The 20,877-nt window shown below is 32.9% G+C and overlaps 1 protein-coding gene across 1 annotated transcript in view; it reads right to left on the bottom strand.

The window, feature by feature from the left end:
* The window catches only part of LOC108360166 (sodium- and chloride-dependent GABA transporter 1-like), a 178,149-nt gene that overhangs the window by 113,967 nt on the left and 43,305 nt on the right, over window positions 1-20,877 (bottom strand). The window contains exon 2 of the mRNA XM_017612348.1: window positions 14,040-14,307. Coding sequence (XP_017467837.1) covers window positions 14,040-14,307 — 268 coding nt within the window. The remainder of the gene's footprint in view (window positions 1-14,039; window positions 14,308-20,877) is intronic.

Below are 20,877 nucleotides of genomic sequence, written 5' to 3'. Positions count from 1 at the left end.
CTTATTTCATTTCATGGGATATTTTTATGTCTTCGTTACGCTTTTTATAGATTTTTCGTTTGTATCAGTAGTTCTTTATTAATGTTTTTCTGTGCGTAATTTTTATACCAACTCTTCGTTGATAATATGATCACTTCGTTTGATAAGATGTTGTAAGCTCTCTCTTCATTTAAACTGTCCGNAGATTCCTCAAATACCTTTCGTTTGGTACCCATACTGTAACATTTCATTTATTTTATCAAATTAATTTATATTTTCAAACAGGTGGCAAACCTCTTGAAACATATTTTCGACTGTAAGTCTTCTTAAAATTCTTTAGTTTGATACCCATATTGCAATATTTCATTTATTTAATCAATTTAACTGAGCTCAAATTTTCAAATAGGTGGCAACCCTCCTAAAAAATATTTCCAACAGTCATGTTTTTTAAACCTCTTTAATTTGATACCATTATTGTAATAAGTAATTTATTTTGTTAATTAAATTGAGTTAAATTTTCAAAAGGGGGGCAACGCTCTTCCTACATATTTTGGACTGCAAGCCTTCTTAAAAATCTAAAGTTTATTACCCACATTGCAATTTTTCAATTATTTTATCAATTTCACTGAGCCAAAATTTTCAAATAGGTGGCAACCCTCCTCAAAAATATTTCCTACAGTCTATTTTTTAACCTCTTTAATTTGATACGATTATTGTAATCAGCCGTTTATGTTATCATTTATATTGAGTTAAATTTTCAAACAGGTGGCAACCCTCTTCGAACTTATTTTTGGCTGTAAGCCTTCCTAAAAATATCAAGTTTAATACCCACATTGCAACATTTCATTTGTTTTATCAACTTGACTAAGCTAAAATTTTCAAAAGGAGGCAGTTAGCTTTCTTAAACTCCTTTAATTTGATACCCATATTGCAATATTTCATTTGTTTTATGGATGTACTCTAGTTAAATTTTCAATCAGGTGGCAACCCTCTTCAAACATATTTTCAGCTGTAAGCCTTCTTAAAACTCTTTAGTTTGATACCCACATGGCAATATTTCATTTATTTTATCCATTTCACTAAGTTAAAACTTTCAAACAGGAGGCAACCCTTGTCAAAAATATTTCCAGCAGTTATCTTTCTTAAACTCCTTTAATTTGATACCCGTATTGCAATATTTCATTTATTTTATCCATTTCACTAAGTTAAAACTTTCAAACAGGAGGCAACCCTTGTCAAAAATATTTCCAGCAGTTATCTTTCTTAAACTCCTTTAATTTGATACCCGTATTGCAATATTTAATTTATTTTATCGATGTACTTTAGTTAAATTTTCAATCAGGTGGCAACCCTCTTCAAACATATTTTCGGCTGTAAGCCTTCTTAAAACTCTTAAATTTGGTATCCACATTGCAATATTTCAGTTACTTTATCAATTTAACTGAGTTAAAAATTTTAAAATAGGCGGCAACCCTCCTCAATAACATTTCCAGCAGTTACGTTTATTAAAGCCCTTAAATTTAATATCTATATTGTAATATATAATTTAGTTTATCAATTAAATTGCGCTAAATTTTTTAACAGGTGGCAACCCTCGTTTAAAATATTTTCGACTGTAGGCCTTCTTAAAATTCTTTAGTTTGATACCCACGTAGCAATATTTCATTTACTTTAACAATTTAACTGAGTTAAATATTCACAATTTGTGGCAGCCCTTCTCAAAAATATTTCCAGCAGTTATCTTTCTTAAACCTCTTTAATTTGATACCCATATTACAATATTTCATTTATTTTATCGATGTACTCTAGTTAAATTTTCAATCAGGTGGCAACCCTCGTCAAACTTATTTTCGGCTGAAAGCCTTCTTAAAACTCTTTAGTTTGACACCCACATGGCAATATTTCATTTATTTTATCAATTTGACTGAGTTAAAATTTTCAAATAGGTGGCAACCCGCGTCAAAAAGATTTCCAGCAGTTATCTTTGTTAAACCTCTTTAATTTGATACCCATATTGTAATAACTTATTTCTTTTATCAATATAGTTGGGTTTAAAAATTTTCAAATAGGTGGCAACTCTCCAATTTTTTACGATATCATTGGTTCTGGTATTATACCGATCACTACAAAAAGTAAATTATTCAAATCGGTTCAGCCGTTCTCGAGTTTTGACGACCGTGACATACGAACACAACATTTTTATTAATATAGATGTTAAAGGATTGGAGAAAATCAGATGGATTCAACGTTTATTCGGATACGATATTATTTTATATAATTTAGATGATTTAAATTGTCCAAATTTAAAGAATTTATATATTAAAAANACACATAATGCCTGGAATCAATCGAATCCTCAATAGCGATCATCATGGAGAGTACAACTTCGACTTCGAATTGGAGATGTTGTGCTTTGAAGATATGAAAACCCCTTATATATGTATTGAAGATGAAGATGAGGGTCCCCGGTTACAGGTTTTGGGCATCCCAGTCAGAGCAGCCCATGATTTTTTTAACAAAAAATGGGACGAAGAGGATGACAATGGCAAATTTTTAACAGTGGTTGGCGGGGAAATTGAGGAGTACATAACGGAACAACATCAAAACCAACATGAATATGAATGAAGGGGTTTAGATATTAAGACTAAATTAAAGTATTGTAATAGAAAAAGTAGGGAAGCGATTTATGATATAGAAGTTTATTTGAATATAATATTATTTTATATGAGAGTTATTTATGAAAAAGGTTTATTTATAAATCGTTAGTCGTTGGAAAAGGTTTTATAAATAATATAATTTATATGCTTCCTATTGAACTTCATTTGCCTAGTTATCAATTTAGTGGACCTGGAACGAAACTACGGAAACTTTTAGTAAGAGGAGATTGAGGGATTAATCTACTAGACACTGCTTGTAGAGAACATGATATATCATATTTATATAATAAAGATTTAGATAACGGACATATTGCTGATAAAAAATTAATTAAGAAGGTTTGGGAAAGAGTTAAAGCGGAGGATTGCAATCTTAATGAGAAAACGAATGCTTGGTTAGTTATAAATATAATGAAGACAAAAACGAAATGCGGTATGGGGTACGCTTATAGTAAAAACTAAAAAAGTGGGAGGAAAAACTGGTTATCAGCTCTTCAATCATGCCTTAAAAAGTGCTAAACAAAATTTAAAGAAAAGTGATAACTTAAAAGATGCAATAAAAATTTCACGAAAGTTTGTAAATAATATTTTTAGAGGAAAAAAATCTAAAATAAAAACACCACGTGTAATATCATTACCTAAATCTGGAGGATTTCTCCCATTAGCGCCTTTANCTCAATAAAAACACCACGTGTAATATCATTAGCGCCTTTAATCGTAGCATTAGGAGCACTTGGAAGTCTATCTGGCGGTACAGCAGGAATTATTAAAACAATCAATGCTATAAAAACTGGAAAGGAGCAGTTATTGGAGGCGAAACGTCATAATAATACAATGGAGGATATTTCAATCGGAAAAGACATATTCTTAAAGCCTTATAAAAAGGGATTCGGATTATATTTAAAACCATACCAAAAAAACTCTTAATGAAGCTACCCAGAAGACCTCTTACTGATGTAGACTTAAAGAAGTATTCAAAATTTATTCCAAATTTTAGAGGGGTATTCATGTGTGACACTTTACCCCGTAAACCATTTAAGAGAGAATGTGGAATAATAAATTTGGATAGTTCAAACACTGAAAAACGATAATGAGATTGATTATTTCGATAGCTTTGGAAAAACTTATAGCCTCCTGAACATTTAATAAAGTAGTTAGGAAAAACATTAAATATAACTATAATAAACAGCAAAGCTATAATTCATATAACTGCGGACATTCATGTTTAAAACTCTAATTATCAAAATAAATAAGTAATTATAAAACTCTCTTTTATTTAAAATTAAATTTTATTTATTCACATCATCAACATCATCAGACCTTTCCATTCATATATATACTGGAAAAACGATAATGAGATTGATTATTTCGATGGGTTTGGAAACTTGCAGCCTCCTAAGCAAATAATAAAGTATTTAGGAAAAGACATTATATATAACTTTAATAAACAACAAAGCTATAATTCATATAATTGCGGACATTTATGTTTAAAATTCTTATTATCAAAATAAATAAGTAATTATAAAACTTTCTTTTATTTCAAATTAAATTTTATTTGTTCTCATCATCAACATCAACAGGCCTTTCCATTCATATACACATACATATTAAATACTTAGCAATTAACTATGTGAGCATTATTAACACACTTTTTTAGGGGTGGAGCATCTATATATGTATATACATATGTATGTATGTACGTTTGCCTATAGATGTATGTATGAGAATACGTATCCCTACAAGACATCTGCCGGTCATATGACTGGTCATCTGACTGGGAGATCTGCAGCCTTTTGGGATCATATTTTTCGTCAGAATTGCAGGGATTTCTGCAAAATCTGGCCAGTTATTTTGTGTACATGTGATTTTGCGTCCCTTTTCATCATATGGCATCGAATGATGTCAACTTAAGGTGTCTGTTTTACTGCCTTAAAATTGTGGGGAAATTTTTACAGCGTTCTTTATGTGTATTGGTTTTTGTTTGAGTGTATTGAGAATCGGCCAGTCTAAAATGTCCTTTTCTTGTAGGGATGTATATATGTATACCAATACATTTTACCAATTTTCGACATATAAACCACCTTGTATCGGATTTCTCGGATTTCCATCAGCGGTACACCCTGTGATCGGTTCCGGTTCTGCACTCGGATTTGTCACCAGCGACATCTTGCGGCTTTTATCTGGGTTCTGAACTTGGATTACGATCGGCGACATCTTTTGGCGGAGCAGCAAAGCCTGCGGCGAGCACCAGCAAACCTTATAGCGGTTCTGGACCGGAGCAACAGCAAACCATATAGCGGTTCTAGCAGCGCTGCTAGCAGCGCTGCAGGCTCCGGTCCAGAACCGCTATATTTATACTACTTAGTTGACACGCCCCCTTTCCTAATAACCACAATTTTTCCCCATAAGTATGCGATTGTTTGATGTTCGAGTACTCTACCATAAACTCTTCCAGAGATATGCAATATGAAAAATTCGGTTTGTATGGGAGCTGCCACGCTCTCTTTTCCAATAACCACAATTTTTCTCCATAAGTATGCGACTGATATCGCCGTTTAGGAGTTCGACCACAAACACCGTGACACGATATTTTTATATATTAGATACATATAAGTGTTAGGGCCGTTAACTTATCTATTAACGATTTAACTACACTTTAAAATAGATAATTTTACGGCCCTTAATATACTTAGGGCCGTTTTCTAATGTAAGCAGTAAAGTTGCCTTTACTAACAGGGCAGATAAATTGTTCCTCACTTTAAAGTGTTTTCGTTTTCTTATCTTACGGGTAAAAATAAATTTGTTATTCCGTAGAGTGAAACTTCACTACTCTTCCTAGAGTGAAACTTCACTACATTCGTCATAAAATTCCAAAGATTGGCAATGCAACATAAGCAAATATAGAGCAAGAGCAACTGTTAGCAAAAACCAAAACCTTGGTTGAAATATCTAATATATCTAACTCATGAACCAAACCAAAATTTAAAGTTAGGTACAAATTTTAAAGGTTGCAACGGGTAAGCAGCAATTTATCGATTCGAGAAATTAATGCGCTGATGAGAAAACGAAAACTCGTATATCGAGACGATAAAGTGGCCGGTAATCTAAAGCTTAGATGAGAAAACGGCCCTTAATGTGTTAAAGGGATGATACCAGCATGTGGCGCCATCAAGTGTTGGTGCCAGCCGATTGACCGTGTATGTTCTTGCGGTGTGATTGTACCAGCTGCTGGTGCGATATTAAAAACGATTTGAAAAGTTTATTATAGTACATACCAGCATGCTCTTGTCGTGAATGGTGAAATTAGCTAATTTTTTTAATAAAACGTGTTTTGGCGGATAATGGCTACCATTAAAAACATATATATAAACATATTTGAAAAGAACCCAAAAAATTTAAAAAGTAGTAGTTATGTAGAAAAGGAGTAGCTATATATTAGTTTATTTTGGTAGATACTTTTCTGTCCGATATTTGCATTGTGGTCACACGAGAGAAACAGAACATGGATAAGTATAAAAAATTTATTATTTGTATTTAGATTACGCATAACAAATTCCTTTATGTAATAAGGGAGCAACGACCACTAACCTTTAGAAGGCGCAATAAGTAACCAATATCTCGATTTCTTACTACCTGGAGCATAGGAACCAGGGCTGTCAATTTAGCTCTTTTCACGTCAAGTCTAGCTTTTTCGAAGCCGATTTAGCGGCAGGAAATGAGAAATAGAGGAAAGCGAGAAATCCAGCTTTTTAAAAAAATTATAGACAAGTTTTTAGCCTTTTGCCTTTTACAATTTAACACATACATATGTAATTAAAATTACTAAATAATTTCGATACGACCAAAAAAAATAATCGGCCCTATTATGGTTGTCGACGTCGATGTCATTAGTCCAACAGCGGATTCGCTCACCACAGTGGTTTTGCGACAAACACATTTCCGCAAAAAAATTGTGGTCAGTGTAGCTGGCGTTGGACTTGCGAGCGCTATCTTTTGTCGAGAAAATTACATCGACGTCGGCAACCGTAATAGTGCCGAATATGTTTCCAGTGGGCAATGTTTTACGTACATCGCATGAGGAGATAGAATATTTTAGAATTTGTATATTATAGTATAGAATTTTAATTACATTATAGAATTTTAATTACAGTAATGTTATCATAGAAAGAATGATACTTCAATTTAATAGAATTAATTTTGTAAAATGGAATAATAGCAGTTCAATGAAATTTTAGGCAGAAATTCAAACTTATAGGGATGCAGGTGGCAACAAATTGCACTTCATTTTTTTTTTTTTTTTCCTTTATTCATTGGGTATACGTATACAATAATACATATGCATTCTCAAAAAAAATAAATTTTTGTGTGAGAATTTAGCTCAGATAATTAACAATTTCTACGCATACAGTCATGCAGTCGCTATTCAATTATATGTTGAGAAAAAAAAGATATTAAATGATATATAAAAATGCAGCACAATATGATAAAAACAGTAGAGTTAGTAAAAAATATAAGGTTTTTTTTTTTTTTTTTATGTTTGATTTAAAGATGAAAGAGAAAGAAAGGATTTTTAGCACAATTAATTAAATGCATTGTATTATGAATATTGGTCGCTACTGAAGTCGTATCTTTGAAGTAACAACAGAATCACTTCCCGTTTAAAAGTGATAATGTTGTGAGATGTTTTAACATACTCTGGTAGTTTGTTGAACAGTTTCACACCATAATTGCGTAAGGAATTTGCACTTTTTCCTGTTCGAAAGAACGTGGTTCTGATACTCGTTACCTGACGCAGACTATATACTGAACGATCTATTGTATTGAGCTTAAGGTTATGCTTTATAAGATTATTTTTGATCTTGAAGACTACTAATAGTGTTTGCAGAATACATATTTGTTTAATATCAAGTCTATTTTCATACAGACTTGTAGTGGAAGTTCGTAATGGGAGCGAGAGAATATTCTTTATTACTTTATTTTGCAAACGCTGAAGTTCGTTTATTTTATATTCTGCACACCGACTCCAAATTGGATTTAAATAGCTGATCTTGGACATAAAATATGCGTTATATAAAAGCCACAATTGCTTGCGTGGAATGATGCCCCTATTTCTGTATAGAGCAAAGTTGAAAGGAATTAATTTCAGTTTAATGTTATTTATTTGTTCGCTCCAATTTAAGTTGGAGTCGAACCAGATACCTAGGTACTTTAGCTTTTCTACTCTAGAAATCTTTACATTATTAAACATTATCCCAGAAAACTCATTAATGTCCGGAAGAGGTTTGAAATTTTTGAAAATAATAAAATTGGTCTTCGAAAGGTTAATTTTAAGCATGTTTTTGTCAAACCACTGACTAATTTTTTCCAAGTCTAGTTTTATGTTTGTAATTAAATTTTCGAATGATTCTTCTGCATACATAAAGCTACCGTCATCTGCATAAAACTGCGGAGTCCCGTGAAGATTGAGTTTTAGCGCATTGTTTATATAAATGAGAAACAAGGTAGCTGCTAACTTAGAACCTTGTGGAACTCCCGTCTTTACCTGCCTTTTCGCACTTTTAACGTTGTTTATCTCAACATATTGCTCTCTATCTAATAAAAAACTTTCAAAGATTTTGAGTTCCTTATCGTTTAAACCTAACTCAGCGAGTTTTCTAATCATAATATATAAATTTACCGAGTCAAATGCTTTTGAAAGATCGATTGCCAGTAACGCTACATATTTCTTCTTGTCTAAGTTTTCATAGATATATTCAGTACACGATATGCATGCAGACAGCGTATTCGAATTTTCCATGAAACCGAATTGATTTTTGTCAATGATTTTATTTTCAAGGAGAAAGGATTTCAACCTATTGAGCAAGACACTTTCAAAAATCTTGTCGATCGTACTTAATTTTGTGATGGGTCTGTAGTTTGCACAGATTTCCTTACTTCCAGATTTGTGTACTGGCACAACTGCGCCTATTTTCAATTCTTTAGGATACTCACCTTTTCGGAAGCACTCATTAATAATTTGGCATAAAGTGTGGCTAAAATACTCTCTATATTTATTCATAAGACGCGCTGAAATGCCATCAGGCCCGTTCGCAGATTTTATGTTTAAATTTTTTATGGCTAACTCGATTTCTAATGGATCACATTCGCTTAGGGTAAAATTTGTATTGATGTTCGTTGCTGGCTCTGCAACGTACTGAATATTTGAGGGAGAATCTATAACAGTCGTGAAATATTCATTAAAGCAGTCTGTTATTTTGATAGGGTCTGTTACAATTTCTCCTTTGTATGATAACTGGCTGATTTCAGTAACACTGTCAGGTATTTTGCCATAAATTAGTTCCTTAAGAATAGACCAAGTTCTGTTTGCAGAGTAAAGGTTTTGCTGGATTTTTTGCCCAAAGTAGTTTTTCTTTTGGTAATGTGTTAAATTTCTGACCTGAGTTTTGAGTCTTTTAAATTCCGTTTCAAAGTAAATATTATTTCTGTACTTGGTTTTTAATTTGTATAGCTTGTTTCTTTTCCCAATTAGTTTCAAAAGTTCACTACTCATCCACGGACTATTACATTTTTCACTGGACTTTTTAATAGATTTAGTTGATTTGTTTATGCTAGAGCACAAAGAGGCGTGAAAATCAGAGAAGGTCCTACTGCGCATAATGTCATTGATATAACCGTTTCTCTCAAAAGCATTATAATCCAATACACTCATGTATTTGTTTCTACTAGGCTGATTTATATTTTTATTTAAACTTACAGATAGATGTATAATTCTATGATCAGATATAGGGTGATCTTCCAACGCAAAAACATATTTGTAGTTTACTTTGTCAGTTATAATATGATCAATTATGGTACTTGAACTATTGCCCTTCCTTGTATGCATATCCTGACTAAGCTCATTTAGACAACAGAACCCGTTACTGTATATACTGTTTAGATAATTTATGGTATCGTTGGTAACATTAAGAAGGTTTATGTTAAAGTCACCCATAATAATACAACTTTTTATTTGCAATACATCACCTTCAAAGGCATTCACAAACGACGGAATATCAGAGGAGCAATTTCTATATACGCAAGCAAGATGAATATCAAGTTTGATTAATTTGATTATTAAAAAACTACTTTTTTCAAATTCCTTACAAGATACTTGTGAAGAGCAAATAGATTCGTGTACAAAAAGTATGCAACCACCGGCTCTGTTTAGTTCCCGATTGGCAAAATATGCATTGTAATTGGGAAGATTATAATATTTATTTTCATTTTCGTAGATCCATACTTCAGTTAAAGCTACCACATGAACAATGCCTTTCTTTTTCTTATTTTCCTCAATCAAAGTTTTTAAATCCTGAAGCTTATTTCGTATACTTTGTATGTTTAAATAAAGAATATTAAGGTTAGTTTCATCAATTTTACAATTTAACTCATTGCATTTATATTGAACGTTTTTTTTTATTTGATTATCAAAATAATCCATGGATAATAACAAATATTAGCTGACTATGTAAAAATAAAAATTTTATGGGTTTTTCTATTTTAACTTTTTTAAATCTTCTATAGAATCTATTTCTATAATTGCTGAATTTTCCTCCTTTCTCACTAAAATTCTGGCATCTCTCATCCATACGTATTGGTACTTCTTATTTATTGCTTCTTGTTTTGTTTTCTTCATCAGTTCACTTAGATCCTTCTCCAACAGGTGATAGAAATTTACATTTTTACCCATCATGTTGGTGTTGGGGATAAATTTACTGACATCAATATTATTTCCAAGTTTTCTAAACTCCATACATTTTCTTTTAAAATCGCCATTACTTAATTTAACAATAATTGGAAATGTTTTGAACTTTTTATTTTCATTTTGGTAAATATCGATTATTTCGTTCGTATTTACATCCACATTTACTTGTTGCCCAATACTGGCGATGACATCTTTTAAGTTTTCTTTTGCAATTTTCGGCAAGTTTGTGATCATTACATTGTTTTTATTTGCCTGCTGTTTAATTGTCAGTATGTCTCTTTCCATTTTTTTGACACTCGTTTTCATATTTGCGTTCTTTGTTTTTAACTCATTTAGTTCTTTCTTTATTTGTTTGTTTTCTTCAGCAAGTCTACTTATCTCAGCTTTGAGTGAGTCGAAACTATCACTCATATGCTGCTGTGAGCTTTTTATTTTGCTCATAGCTCTGTCTTGCACTTTAAACTGTTTTTGTAATTCGTCTATTATTGTCGTTAAGCTAGTGCTACTTGTTTCTTCGTCACTCGATTCACTTGAATTAGTTACAATTGCTTTGTTTTGTTGTTGTTTCTTATTCCTTCTTGTGCTAGGCGCCATAGTTGTTCTCGTTGATAAAAAATGTTAAATGTAAGATAATATTTGGTTTCTTTGTTATTTCTGGCCAAATACGCGGCTCGCACTGGAAACTTCAATTGCTCCGAGTTTGAAAGAAATATCACTGCATGAAATATCACGTTTGCATTCAATATACATGCAATATCTTTTTATATTTTAATTTTAATTATCAGGAACAAAGACTGCAACTGCACTCGACCGTACTCGTTATATTTAATTCTTACTTTCACTATCTTGGTCTAATGCAGACCTGGAACTTTATTTAGTCAGCGGTATACGCTTATATGTGTTATGTTAACTTTTGTTCTCATTTTGCATTTCTGATGAACTTCGATCCCTGCAGTATTATTCGATTATTAATTTTAATTTCAAGTATCGTTTTAAATGAATTGCTTAAAATAATATTAGTATAAAACTATCTAGTTTTCAGCTTTTGTTTTGTGGAATTTAATTTTTTTCTAGCGGGTTTTGATAAAAATCTGGATTTTACTCGAAAATAGTTGGCAGCACTGATAGGAACATAACATGCTATTGGAACTGGTAATGTAACTAGTACGAAAGCGACAATTGTCAGCGAACTCGCTGCAGGGAAGTTTTTTATTAATTTACATAACCAGCGTGGTGGTTTGCTGCAGTTTAAAAAAGCATACGCAAATTATGGACATGAGCAGACGTGGGCACTACCCCAAACAAGCGTTAGCTAAAAGTGAGAAATTATCAATTGATAAAAAATAACCAATTCGTAGTTAGTTTTTTTCAGGATTTTTAAAAAATATATTACTTGTGGTTAGCTACAAAAAGCTAACTAGAAACTAGTTTAAAAGTAATGCAGGAGTAATACAGATGTAAGCAAGAGATTGTTTTCTTTGAATTGAACTGAGGACAAATAAAAGGCAGATCGAAATTTTATATTATCATTTTGAAGTTATGTCTGATGGTGTTCGAATATGGGACCACCTACAGCAGAATATGTAAACAAATTTGAAATGTAATAAAATGAAGTAAATAAATAAAAAAGATAGTAAATAAAAAAAGTAAAAAAAACAAAAAAAAAATATTTTGTTTTTCTTATTGATATTTTATGTCCAAAAGTACTTAGTTCACATCAAATGCAGAGGTGACCACCCTTGACTACACCTAATGCGGAGGTAATTTTGACTATTCGCGGCCATCGCCACAAAGAAAATATATATATAGTTCCTTCCTAATCAACTTCAATTTAAGTTATAGCTAGATACATTTCCTGCATAGTAATTTTACATGCTGTCGCGCTCTCATCGTTACGCTCTGGCTTGCAGTGTTGCCAACTTTCGATTTTCAAAAAGCACCAAAAACTTGGAAAAAAGCGTTTTACCACACAAAAAGCACCAAATTGTTTTGAATCAATGGATGCTTTTTTCATAAAAGTTTGTATGTATTTAACAAAAACAAAAAATTAACAATATTTGCAACAATCAATAAACAAAACTTTTTCGCTCATAACGATTGAACAGCTACATATTATAATGACTCATGCTTACGAAGTAACACCGAAGAACTGCACCTTAAAACTGATATATCTCAAGAAAGAAAAATCGAATCCCAACAAACGAAAATCATGCCCTAAGTAGAAATGAGCAAAAAAATTTATGTTTACATTATATAACCTCAAATATCGCCAAAAACCGTGATTTTGGCACTTTGGGGTTAGGATATCTCAAAATTCTAGTGCTAGAACAATTGTGCGGCCAGATTTGGCACCAAGAAACGATGTGTTTTACTCAGGTGGTACAAAAATTAAGATTTTTACAAATAACTAGAAAAGAAAAAAAGAAATACTTAACTTGCTCGCATATCTACTAGCATTTTCAAGGCGAATAGAATTGAACAAGGTGGGTTTGCAAGTTCAGTTTTTTATCAATCATGGTTGTATTTAAGAGCATTTAAATTTGTAGATTTTTGTAAATTCAGTGCTGCTACAGCTTTAAATATTTAAAAATTATTTCAAGTCTTAACTATATCGGAGTAATTTTAGTTCAGAAAAAAAGCACTAAAAAGGGCACTAGGCAGTAAATAATTTTTTTAGGCGTTTTAATATTCAAAAAGCACTAAATCTAGTGCTTAAAGCACCAAGCGATGGTTATGCTCTTTGCGCGAGTGCTCGTTTTCTGGCCATGCCTGGACATGGGACTACAAAACTCGTTGCAGCATTGCAATGTGCAAATAAATGTTTTCGCTGCTACTGCAAAAACAACCGAGCGCGCATGAAATACCGCATACACACAAAGCTCACACGTATACTGTAGATTTGTTTAATTTTTGCTCTAGGAAAAAATATATTTCATTTATGGTCTGACTTATAATATTCGATCACACGATTGGTGAATTTGTATAAATTTGAACATTTTGACAGTTAAGGAGTGGTGTTGTTTGGGCTTTTTTTATTAAGATTAGTTCGTTCTCGTAAAAAAAAACACCATTCTGTGACTGCCGAAATGTACAAACCTCTAGAAATGCATCAAATATCATTTGGCCTTTACCCTCTTCCTCACTTTGCGCTATTTTGTATCATATTATCTTAACATATGTTCATCAGTATATTAAGTAGCCGAGTTAAAATTCGATATTTTTAAAATGGCCGCCTTGCTTTTTACCAATACACTCCTGTAGTACAAATTAATAACACTATGTAACAAAACGTTGTAGGCGGTCAAATTTTCGTTGTGGAATTCCGCTAGCAAATACTATAGCCACTATAGCAGTAAATACAGGGTGTTTCTGAGGAAATTACACATTTTCTGCTGCGTTTAACGCAAATTTTACCCATGCCGAGAGCTAAGATGCTTTCACATAAAAAAAGTACTTTGAGATCATTTTCTAATAATAAAAATAATGTTGTTTCCCAAAATTGTTTCTAATACTTAGAGGATATGTCTATGAAAACATTCTATCCACTTTAGAAGGTTTAACAGCTTTAGTATATTTGATGGCAGTAACGACGGTCTCCTGACCCATTGTCCGTCTTAATGTTTCTCTTAACAAGGGTTGCAATTTATGTTGACCTGCAAGCTTACCTTTGAATATGGGCGCGATTTTAAAAACGCCCAATCCTCCGATTGTCAGCATCTGTCCTAAAGCTAGTTCCATGAAAAACATAGGTATGCCAGCTAATATCAGCGTCATGAAATAAGGTATAAGAAAGGCACCACCGCCATTTTTGTAACATAGATATGGAAACCGCCAAACATTGCCCAGTCCAATGGCGAGACCGACAACGGATAGGATAAAGTCTAATTTAGAAGACCAAGAGCCACGTTCTAGGAGATCATTGTATTTGTGCACCTAAATAAACAAACAATATGTAGTTACTTGTTTACCTTACTCTATTTTCATTATCGCATTGCAACAATCAGGCCCAATTCCAGATGAGCTATTTAAGTAGAGATGGTTGATTAACTTCATAAATTCATTACCAATAATGGCTTTTTAAATATGAGATATCGCTAGCTTAGAAAGAAAAGTTGCTAAGTCCCATTTTAAAAAATTTACAGGAGAGGAAAAAATCTTCCTATAGCGATTTTCTTTAACTATTTCGCAAGACTTTGAATCAAACATTTTGCGCGTTTAAAGCAAAGCAAAACTCCATAAGAATCAGAAGGATTTGATATTTATTAAAAGATGTCGTATTATTTTGGCCTTATCGGATTTGTGGTGCTTCTTTTGGACTTAGCAGATTTTCCTTTTATTGCTTATAAAGAGGAAAAAATAAAACAAGTACCTTTATAATTTTCGAAACGATGCGTATTCAATTTCTCTAGCCTCCTATATCAAAATATGAGTTTTCATAAAAAGTGGACTTAGCAACTTTTCACTCTAAGCTAGCGATATGCAAGCCTGCGTTTATACCAAACAACAATCAGCTTTTCAGCACAAAATGAACACAAACAAACAAGTGCAACAACATTTTCAATGACCAAACAACAGTGGTGCCACTTGTTTGGCATGTTTCAATAAAAGTGATCTGAAACCCAACGAAAGTTAAATGGCATTTAAATGATAATCCAAAAATAAACTTCACTTCCATTTAGCTTTTTCATCTGAAATTGGCTCTTAGTTTTAACGTTGATACTTCTAGATTATAATTTACTTTACTATTATAACTTAGGAATTTTTAGGTAGAATAAGTATAATATTACTCACAAACTAAAAATATTTTACTAATTTTATACATTTGTAAATCTTTGTTGTCCTCAATACATTGGTGTATGATTAAATTTACAGATATGGTTTTAAATACATATACACGCCGTACCATCATAATAAGCGCACCACATTTTGACAAGTTTTAGCATTTTTTTTGTTGTTAAATTTTCCTTTTTTTCCATAAAAATATAGTTTATTCTTAAAAAACACAACCTTATAATATCAAGTTTCAGGCTTTGTGCAATATTTCAAATAAATTCAACAAACTTTCGAGGACATGTTTTGTAACCCATTTAATTTTTGAATACAAAAGTGCAAGTTTGAAGTAGTAAGGACTTATCGTTGTTTTTGGCAATTTTTGTTGAAGGTATTGCTCATTTTATTCGATATAAAAAAATTGTCGAACATACCTAGTAATTTGTACGGAAGGAAATGCGTATATTGATAATCCGTCTCCCAATCTCTGCGTGCCGCTGCGGAAGAGGTTCACACCAGGCGATTGTTGCTTTCAACTAAATGTTGCCTGTAAACTCGCCTCATGTGAACATCGTATAAGTGAAGATTTTTTGTGCTAGTTTTTATTCAAAATCTTCAAAGAAAGGTTTTTTAAAAAGCAAAATTGTACACTGAAAATATCTTCAAAATTAAGATTGTGTTTGATGTAAGATTTTTAAAGTTTAAGCTAAAATTGTTGGCCGCTGTGGTGAAGTGGTAAGCAGTGCCCGCTTCCACTTCGCAGCACCTGGGTTCAAACCCTGGTCAAAGCAACATCGCAAAAAACAATATAGAAAAAAGGTTTTTTCTTAACAGCGGTCGTCCCTCGGCAGGCAATGGCAAACCTCCGTGTGTATTTCTGCCATGAAAAACAGCTTCTCATAAAAATACAATCGCCGTTCGGAGTCGGCGTAAAACTGTAGGTCGCTCCGCTTTGTGTGACAATATCAAGGCGCACGCCACAAGTCGGAGGAGAAGCTCGGCCAAACACTAACATATGTGTAAGCGCCAATCTATTATTATTATTAAGCTAAAATTGTTTACTTGTTTATGTTATGCTTGCTACATCATTGTAACCAGAAAATAAAGGAAGAAGAAAAGTGTTAGGCGTACGAAATATTCTACACTATTATATGTCTTCTTCTCTCGCACAGTAAAACGTATACTCAAGTAGAGAGTTGGAAAGTGGAGGAAAATAACAAAATTTATATAAGTCGGCAGTTTAGAAGCGTTTTGTAGTAGATAGTGTTTGTACGGAAAAGTAACACGGTTCAGAGGCTCTTAACTCACATTTCCAATATGGATTGCGGCGACACGATAAAAAGTCTCGGTGCGTGTTAAGTGTGCGTTTATACGTCCACATCAGAATGAAACGATATAAGTTAACACAACTTAATACATCTTGTAAACACGGTAAATTACAACTTTTTATGCCCGCAGGCGCATTAACCATTAGACCATTAAATTTTAGTATAACAAAGTGCTAGTTACAGTAGACTGCAACACTCTCCATACAAAAAAAATCGGTACTGTGTTTCCGTTGGAATTATAAAATCTATTATATTTTAAGACTTTTTCATTAAACTCGACAGTTTCTCGAGTGTGGATGAATTTTTTAATGCTTTTGAGAAAGGAGTTAATAATCTCGAGGCTGCTGGGGCGACTGTCATGGAAGAAGAAAAACTCAACTTCACGATCAAAGCACTACCAGCATCATACAGCCACATAGGCCACCTTATCGATGTGCTACCGGCAAAAGACAGCACCTGCGAATATTTGAAGCAAAAAAATCAAGCTTAAAGCTATCAACCCGACCAGCAACACAAACTGCAGCAGCTCAATGTCCAGGTCAAATGTGTTTGTGGCCTAAAGAGGCGAAAATTCAACGTATGGATACAGCTCGAACATCCAATGCTACAGGTGTAGAGAATATGGCCACATGAGCAAAAACTGCACACACAATCCCGTTAACCAAAGTGATCATAACGCATACCAGCAAAATTCACATTTTCAACGAGGCAAAGGCAGAAGCAACAACTGGGGAAATTCTCAAGGTCGACGTGGGTCAAACAAACGCGACGCTTTTTGAGGAAGAGGACGTACGCAACAAAGCAACAACAACAGCAGCGTTTTTATGGTAAATATAAGTAGCGAGATAAGTGATACATGTAGGTACAATGCAAACGATGTTACTTACAAGTTAATTTGGCTGCTCGACAGCGGCTGTACCGATCATATCGTAAATGATGATGTTTATTTTAGAGAATCAATAACTTTGAATAAACCTTCAGAAGTTAAACTTGGTGATGGTCGTACATTACAGGCAACTAAAATCGGTACATTTGTAGCAAATTTTCTCACTTTTAATAAAAAATCAACTATTACGATTAAAAATGTATACTTTGTTAAAGGAATGAAAGCAAATGTTTTGAGTTATAAGAAGATAACAAAAAAAAAATAAAATCTTATCTGAAGGCAAATTATGTAAAGTTTACAATAGCTCTAACAACTTAGTTGCCATTGCCCATGAATCGAACAATTTGTACGTAATGAGAAGTTTTGTTAATTTGCATAAAAGCGAAATAAATGCAAATACCTTAATACAAAATATAACTAATAAGAAAATTACCCTCACAGAGAAATGACATAGAAGACTAGGCCATGTTAATTTCAGCTCGCTAAATAAATTGTGCAAAAGCAACCTAGTAGACAACTTACCTTCAGAAATTGAAAGTGATTTCATGAAATGCATCATTTGTCTTGAAAATAAAATAAACAATGCGGCTTTCGTAAATAATAGAACTAAAGCAAACGAAATATTACAGTTAGTACACACAGATCTAAATGGCCCTCATAGTACTCCCGGAAGCAATGGGGAAAAATATTTTCTTACGTTTACTGACGACTACAGTAAATTAATTAAATTTTTTTGTATCAAAAGTAAAGAGCAAGTTTAGCGCAAGATAAGATGCGCTAACGGCATCGAATACCGAATACATTAATAATAAAACAATTAATTTTGCTCGCGAAAAGGGAGTTTAGTTAAACCCGTGTCCCCCTTACGTACACTAACTAAACGGCACAGCCGGGAGGCTCAATCGAACTATAATGAATATGTTAAACTGTTTAATGCCAGAGGCCAAAATCCCAAGAAAATTTTGGCCGGAAGCAGTAAAGACTTCCGCGTATTTAAAAAACAGACTGTTAGCAAACACATTAGAAAGAAAAACACCGTATGAAATATTTTTTAACAAAAGGCCAGACGCTGAGTATTTAAAAATATTTGGGAGCAAGGTATGTGTAAGAATCCTGATCAAAAGAGAAATTATAAATGGGACAAAAAGGGTGATATAGGTACATTGGTTGGTTACTCCGATGTAGGATACCGTGTCCTCTTAAACGGCAAAGCAGTTATAGTTAGACACGTAGACGTACTAGATCAAGATATAAAATTAATATGTCAAGTTGAGGATGAAGAATCTGATTTCAGCACGGACAGTTCCGTTATCTCAAATCCCCTGAAAGCAAGTAGTCCAATACAGTTAAAACAAGAGGGGAGTTCAAAAGTTGAGGGACGCCCAGATGTCTCCAGCCCAAATGTTAGCAGTGGCTTTATCGACCATGAAGAGACTGTCATTGAAAATAAAGCGAAATAAATTCCACGTAGATCAGCTAGAACAGATAAATCAACAAAGGACGGTCAATTTGCTTACCAAACAATTTACGTTAACTATTGTAATGCTATGGTTCCAGAATTTTACGAAGAAGCTACAAGCTCAAGGGAAGCTCAACACTGGACGGAGGAAATGAACGCTGAGTATGACAATATCAATAAAAATAAGACATGGAAATTAGTAGAAAGGCCAACTAACGAGACAATCATTGATCTCAAATGGGTTTATAGAAAGAAAGCTGACGGAAAGTTCAAAGCACGTATAGTTGCAAAAGGTTTTCCGCAAAGGGGTGAGATTGACAGTACTTACTAACCGGTTTTTAAGTCACAAACGTTAAAAATCCTGTTATCCTTTTGCTGCCAAAATAACTTCCACATAAAACAAATGGAGGTAGAAGCTGCATTCCTGAACGGAAGAATCAAAAAAACAGTATATGTAACGCAGCCTCAGGGTTTTCCGACGGTTCGAATAAGGTTTATCGTTTGCGTAAATCGTTGTACGGTTTGAAAGAGAGCCCCCGCTTATGGTAGGAATGCTTCCACGCGTATATTCGCTCATTAGGTTTTTCACGAAATAACTGCGACTACTGTTTGTATTTTAAAAGGGAAAATAATGAAGTAACATATTTACTAATCTTTGTAGATGATCTTTTAATCTGCAGCAATAGTGAAGGTAGCAATAATAATACGAAATATTTGGGCAAAGTAAGAAACTATATTGGAATTGAAATAAATCACCATAGACAGTCGAACTACATGCTGTTAAATCAAAAGAGTTATATTGAGTCATTAGCTGAAAAATATGATATTGTAATTGGAAAATTGTACTCAACTCCTATTGAAGTAAATCTTAAATTGCAAAAATCTGATGAAGAAAACAGTAACTCAAAATATAGAAACATCATAGGCGCATGACGCTAACTGTGTCGATGAATTTCCATTGATTTTCTGGAAAGTGAAGACAATTGTGGGAATCTGTAGATAATTATAGAACAAAAATACACTTTGGATGGTTTTTCAAAATTGCACTTCGTTTTTGTTTTTTTTTGGTATTATAAGAATATTGCAGTTTTTGAGAGAAAAATTCGTAACTCGCGACCCCTTTGATGAAATTTGCTGAAATTTTTTTTGAGAGTTGCTGAAGCTTTTCCCTTTACAATAGAAAGATTTGTAGAAAAAAATTTCCAAAACAATTAATTCTTTAATAACAATAATTTAAACAATTGCAATTACTTATATATTCTAAGCCCGCGATTGCAGTGAAATTTTGGCACAATATACTCTAAACTCTTGGTTTTAAGTTCCAAAAAGAAAAAAATGGTCTTTCCAATTTTGACAGTCGCTATCGATTTTTTTGTCACCTTTAAGCGTTGAGTAAATAACTATTTTCCTTTAAGCTTGTGTGAGTAATAGCATTTTTATGTTAATTAATGAATAATTATACAAGTACGTACATTATTTAACGTATAAATGCTATGACTCACACAAGCTTAAATGAAAATAGCTATTTACTCAACGCTTAAAGGTGACACGAAAATCGATAGCGACCGTAAAAATTGAAAAGACCATTTTTTTCTTTTTGGAACTTAAAAACAAGAGTTTAGAGTATATTGTCCCAAAATTTCACTGCAATCGCGGGCCTAGAATACATAAATAACAGCAATTGTTTAAATTATTGTTATTAAAGAATTAATTGTGTTGCAAACCTTTTTCTACAAATCTTTCTATTGTAAAGGGAAAAGCTTCAGCAACTCTCAAAAACAATTTCATCAAATGGGTCGCGAGTTACGAATTTTTTTCTCAAAAACTGCAACATTCTTATAATACAAAAAAAAAAAAACAAAAACGAAGTGCTATTTCGAAAAACCGTCCAAAGTGTATTTTTGTTCTATAATTATCTACAGATTCCCACAATTGTCTTCACTTCAATGGAAATTCATTGACACAGTTGGCGTGGTTTGACTCTATACATAAGCTCAGCAACCAGACCTGACATCTCTTTTAGCATAAATTATTTAAGCAGGTTTCAAAACTGTTATAAT

Source organism: Rhagoletis zephyria, unplaced genomic scaffold (genome assembly GCF_001687245.7).
Source record: "Rhagoletis zephyria isolate East Lansing unplaced genomic scaffold, Rhagoletis_zephyria_1.1 Rzeph_scaffold_00531, whole genome shotgun sequence".
NCBI lineage: Eukaryota > Metazoa > Arthropoda > Insecta > Diptera > Tephritidae > Rhagoletis > Rhagoletis zephyria.
The sequence above is the reverse complement of the archived record's forward strand: the minus strand, read 5'-3'. Positions and strand labels throughout refer to the sequence as shown.